The sequence below is a fragment of the Engraulis encrasicolus genome, chromosome 20 (assembly GCF_034702125.1).
Source record: "Engraulis encrasicolus isolate BLACKSEA-1 chromosome 20, IST_EnEncr_1.0, whole genome shotgun sequence".
Classification (NCBI taxonomy): Eukaryota; Metazoa; Chordata; class Actinopteri; order Clupeiformes; family Engraulidae; genus Engraulis; species Engraulis encrasicolus.
The window spans coordinates 51,714,241-51,720,200 of NC_085876.1; the positions used below are offsets into that span (position 1 = coordinate 51,714,241).

Genomic DNA, 5,960 nt, shown 5'->3' on the forward strand with positions numbered 1-5,960 from the left:
TGTGTGAGTGTTTGTGTGCGTGCGTGCGTGCGTGTGTGTGTGGATGTGTGTGTGTGTGTGTGTGTGTGTGTGTGTGTGTGTGTGTGTGTGTGTGTGTGTGTGTACGTGCGTGCGTGCGTGCGTGTGTGTGACCCTCCTGCACTCACCTGACAGCGCGTATCAGAGTCTTCACGGCGGGAATGACCTCGTCCATGGTGACATCACAGTAGGGCTTATCCTCCGTACTCTCCTCCCCTGCCCCCTCCACTGAGGAGAGAGAGAGAGAGAGGGAGAGAAGATAGAGAGGGAGAGAGAGAGAGGGGGAGAGCGAGAGAGGGAGAGAGAGAGAGAGAGATAATGAGAGGGAGAGAGAGAGAGAATGAGAGTGAGTGAGGGAGACATTTGCATTTTTCTATATCCACATTTTGGAGCGATCTCCCCCTGCATTATGATCATGCTGCGAAGACACAATCAATTAATCCTTCTCCCCCTCTCTCTCTCTCTCTCTCTCTCTCTCTCTCTCTCTCTCTCTCTCTATTGTTGCAGAGTCTCCGTCTCGCGTGCATGCTGTTGATCGTTTGGTCTAAATTTCGCAGACAGACTCGCTATAAACAAAACGTCTCGAAAGGCACTCGTAGTTTGGCCAGCTCTGCTCGTAGCTGACTCTATCAGTGGTCGATGCTGTTTGTGGCCATAGGCCTATAGATAGGCTACTTATGGCATTTGGTTTGTCTGGTTGTAACCCTGCAGAGAGAGAGAGAGAGAGAGACAGACAGACAGAGACAGAGACAGAGACAGAGACAGAGACAGAGAGAGAGACAGAGACGGGATTGTGTTTTTGCCTATTAACTAGCACAGAGCCCGCTGGATCCATTTTCCCGTGTTGTGTTTCGTAGCCTACTGTTCTTAATGAAGAAGGGCTATTGGGATATTTTGGAGTCTGTCCTGCGTGCGTCCTGTCCTAATGTGCTCCTTAAAAGACATGATAAATCACGCTATCAGTGGTTGATGCTGTTAGTGGCCATTGGCCTATACATAGGCTACTTATGGCATTTGGTTTGGTTGCAACCCTGCAAGCGCATGTGAGTCAAACATCGTAACAAACAAACAAGTCAAACATCATAAATCTTGAAAGTAACGGGTAGGCTGTCAGCGATAGGGGGTATTTTTGGTATTTTATGTCCTACTGCTGTGCCACTGCTACTCTCCAATTTAGAAATAATTCTGTGGAGTGGTGCGGTAGTTATGGAACTTACTCTGTGGGCCTGTACTGCACTCTACCAGGAGAGCCCTTTACTATGTGGGCCTGTACTGTACTGTACCAGAGAGAGCCCTTTACTATGTGGGCCTGTACTGTACTGTACCAGAGAGAGCCCTTTACTCTGTGGGCCTGTACTGCACTCTACCAGAGAGAGCCCTTTACTCTGTGGGCCTGTACTGTACTCTACCAGAGAGAGCCCTTTACTCTGTGGGCCTGTACTGTACTCTACCAGAGAGAGCCCTTTACTATGTGGGCCTGGACTGTACTGTACCAGAGAGAGCTCCATACTATGTGGGCCTGTACTGTACTCTACCAGAGAGAGCCCTTTACTCTGTGGGCCTGCCTACTCTGTCTCTGACTTTCAGTGGTTCCATTTACTGTTTAGAGAACTTCGACATTCTTCTGCTGCGCGCGCACACACACACACACACACACACACACAAACACACACACACACACACACACACAAACACACTCTCAAGTGTGCGATAAACACACACTGTGCATTACCTATACCTACCGTCAGCAGGCGGTCTGGGTTTGAGTCGTAGCGAGGTGCGGAATCGCGTGCGATCGTTGAAGCTCCAGCTCTTCTGGACCTTCCCGGGGCTCGTTACCTCGGCGACGTTCTCCTGGCTGGGGGAGCGCCGCACGGTGGCCCCGGTGGGCCCCCCCACGGGGGACGCCTTGTTCCGGATGGCCTGCGACGAGCGCGAGTTGTTCATCCGGATGCGGTCCCGGAAACCCATCTTGCTGCCGCTGGAGGAGACACGGGAGTTAGCGGACGGGACGGGACGGGACGGACAGTTTCCCGAAAGGCCAGTAGAGGGCAGTCTAACCTGACTCTCACACCACACAGAAATACACGTCCTGCAGAGTTAATTTAACACTGAGAGACTGAGAGAACATAAATAAATAAACAGGAAATTGCTCATATGTGGTTGTATGTGTAGCCCTGGTAAAATATTACAATACATAGAATTTGTTTTTCTTGATGTGTTTGCATTGCCTAGTTTTTTGTAGAAAAGCCGCACTCTCAAGTGTGATTTTATTTTAGTGGGTCAGCATGACAGACGGACGTTTCGGCCGAAGCCTTCTTCAGCGTTTAAAACCCGAAACGTATGTCTGTCATGCTAATCCACTGAATAAATTGCTTCTCTGCTACATCACATTTATGTTAAAAAGTCCTGCTGGGCGATCCTAATTGTCAATTTTTTTTTTAAATGTGTTTTTCTCAATTGAAGTCCTCCCCATATAGGCTGAGACCCCAGATGGACGTGTCTATACTGTACATTCATCTGGTGAGAGTCAGCTTAGCTCACATCAGGTAATTAAGTCATCAGGTCAAGCACAAACAGGTACAGTATTCTGTCAATCTCATCCCCATACACCAGGGATGTCAAACTCAGGCCCGGGGGCCAAATTTGGCCCGCGGAGCCATTTTATTTGGCCTGCGAGATCATTTCAAATTTGTATTACAGTTGGCCCTCATACACCATAACTGTGTAGCGTATTAAGATTTGAACGTGAAAATGTGTATATCACAGATATATGAGTGGGCCCAGTCCATTGAAATAGCTCACACTCATATGCAACAGAATATGTGCAGGCACATTTGAACTATATTTTGGAATCTGTTTAAACATATTTAAGCATGAGTAATTTTAGTCCATTTTCGTAAAAAAATATATATTGAGGTTGGCCCGCAACTTGGCTCCAGATTTTGATTTTGGCCCTCGGTCAATTTGAGTTTGACATCCCTGCCATACACCATACATCATGCAGTCTCATCAAAGTAATCTGGCCTGCCCTCCTGAAAATACCTCGCCTGGTTCCTACCAGACCTCTGTATGTTTGAGCTCTGGATCGCCCTGGTGGCGCCAAACGCGCACGGGGAGCTGGGAGCATGTAGCAGGGTTCCATTTCTCGACTCAAAAACAATGCAGAGCATGTATTGCTTCAATAGGCTATCAATGGCAGCTCGCATTGAAGAGTCACAGGACGTGTTGTAGACTATATTGAAGCGTTAGAGATCAAAAGAAAACATTTTTGAAGGACTTTGTTGATATTGAAGCGATAAATGCTCCAATTATTTTTTGACTGGAGAAATGGAATCCTGCTACATGCTCCCAAACCTAGTAGTGAAGCTCATGAAGCTGCGTGGAACAACAGGTCGGGCAAGAGCCAGGCAAGAAAATACCATGAAAACATCATGCAGTCTCATCAAAGTAAACCGGCCTGCCTTCCTCAAAACATGTGTTTACATCTGCACAGCACAACAACAAATACATGAATAACGCAAGACAAAACACAAAAGAAAACGCACACAAATTACGTTAGTAGGTGCACTGACAGGTTAGGATATTAAAAGTCGTTTCGGATGGAAAAGTAGCCAGGTCGTGCCCTCCTAGTGACGCAACACCTTCAGCGTTGCAGGCTAGCATAACAGTCAAAATGATCTCAGTTTGCGGTTTCCTGTGATGCGTTCTTGCATGTTCACCCAAATATTTGGATAAATATTTCAAGAGCAGAAAAAAATGGCATTTTGGACTTCCGAGCTAGACTGGGGAATGTGTGTGTGTGTGTGTGTGTGTGTGTGTGTGTGTGTGTGTGTGTGTGTGTGTGTGTGTGTGTGTGTGTGTGTGTGTGTGTGTGTGTGTGTGTGTGTGTGTGTGTGTGTGTGTGTGTGTGTGTGTGTGTGTGTGCGCGTAGTGGGGTGGTAGACAGGAAAGAACCTAAGTAATCTGTGCATGCCATTGGTATTTGGGAAGAAATAACAGGGGTAACTCTGGCATGGCTGAATTCAGAATGGATTGTCTGGTCCTTGGAAAATCCTGGAGGGAAAAAACAAATCCTAGAACTTCCACAGCATGGGAAAAACACTTACGGGAGGCGATTCAGAGAAAACTTGTTTCCAGTTTGCCCAGAAAGGGCAACAAAAAAAACATGCACTCTTGGAATTTGATCATGTGCAGTTGTACAGGTTTAAAAAAAACAAGTTCTCTTGAGCTGCCCTCAGCACAAGGTTATTCAAGGTCAAGCAAGATGCAATTGAGACGATCGTCAACATCCATTTGCATTCTCCAAACACAGGCAGTAGATTAAAACAGTGTTAATTCCACACTTAGAGGGTTAGCATCAACACTAGACGTGCTACTCTGGACTCTCTCAGTGTTGATCTAACACTGGTAACATGATCTGTGCAGGTCAGGGCCCCGTTTTCAAGGAGGCATCGTTGCTAACCAGTTACCGTAGCAACTTCGTAGGTTGCCAAAAGGACATTGCCCTCATTTACATGAGACATTTAATTCAGAATGAACAAGTTAGAATTATCAAGTTAATTCTGAATAAAGCTTTATTGCACTTTTAATTAAAACATCATGTCAACACTTCACAATTCGGTTAAAGTGATACTGTCCCATTTTTGGAAATAAGCTTATTTTACACCTCCCCTTGAGTTACATAATAGGGTTTTACCGTTCTCCTCTACTTTCAACGGTTCTCTGGGTATGGCAGTGCAAATTTTACCTCCATGCTAACAGTTAACATTGAGTTCTATGAGACCAGCTGGCGGCTAACTGGTCTCATAGGACTCAATGTTAAAAGTGCTAGCTTGGAGGTAAAATTTGCAGTAAATTTGAACAAGTACAGTATCACTGTAAATGACAGTGCAATGTAAATTCGACGGAACTATTTAATTCCGAATTAATCATGTAAACGTTGTCATAGTTAATTTAGTTAGCAATGACGCTGTGGAAAAACGTTCGGTACCCCTGGCTTTTGCGGAAGCATCACTGTTCCTAAGCATGCTTGCAGTGCAGGGGGGGGTACACTAAGAAGCTGGTTTAGGAGTAAACCAGGTCAAGTTAAGAGGTAAATCATCTAATAGAAGATCTGAGGACTCCAGGCTCTTCTATTAGATGATTTACCTCTTAACTTCACCTGGTTTACTCCTGAAGCAGTTTCTTAGTATAGGCCCCAGTAGTGGAGAGGTACATGGGTTTCAGCTCTGCAGGCTCAGTAGGTCCGTAAATCACGCTAAAAAGGATGCAAGGCCTGGCCTATAAAAAGCCTACTTGGTCGGCTGAAACCTCATGCCATTTATGGCTCATTGACTCCAAATAAACCAAATAAACCATGAACTCCAAATGCCTCTCTACTGTACTGTACTGAAGTACATTTGTGCCATCCAGCCCAAACTCATGGTGTTATTTTAGTGACCTGGAGGAGGGAGGGGGAGGGGGGGGGGGGCAGGCACAAACAAGATCTACTGTAACTGTGAAGAGGCGGGAAGGGGGACGGGGATGGGACGGGGATGGGACGGGACACAGGCACACACAAGGAGTGCGTTACAATATGCGGCATTGCCTCCTCCACTTGTGCTTGTTTCCTCGTACCAGGAAGTAATATGTCATGATGACATCACTGACAACAGTATTATATGTCAATATCTTGCAAAAGCTTTTTTTTTTCTTTTGGGATGGTGAATGAAAAACAGTCCCTCAAAAGTTGTTGTGGCTCGGCTGACAGCTGGGGAACTTTATCGTTTTCTCCACGGAGGAGGGGCCAGGAGGCGGGACGAGGAGACAACCGCAAGTGGAGGAGGCAAGGTCACATATTGTAACGCACTCAAGATACCATAACTGTGAGGAGTGACCTGAAAGAGGGGGGAGGGGGGAGGGGGGGGGGAGGAGACCAGGACGCAAGCCCAAACCAAAAG

The 5,960-nt window shown here is 46.4% G+C and overlaps 1 protein-coding gene across 1 annotated transcript in view; it reads right to left on the reverse strand.

Moving 5' to 3' along the window:
• Positions 1 to 5,960, reverse strand: part of LOC134436745 (potassium voltage-gated channel subfamily KQT member 4) — a 212,654-nt gene that overhangs the window by 41,046 nt on the left and 165,648 nt on the right. The window contains exon 13 of the mRNA XM_063186096.1: positions 147 to 246. Within this exon, the coding sequence (XP_063042166.1) occupies positions 147 to 246 (100 nt within the window). The remainder of the gene's footprint in view (positions 1 to 146; positions 247 to 5,960) is intronic.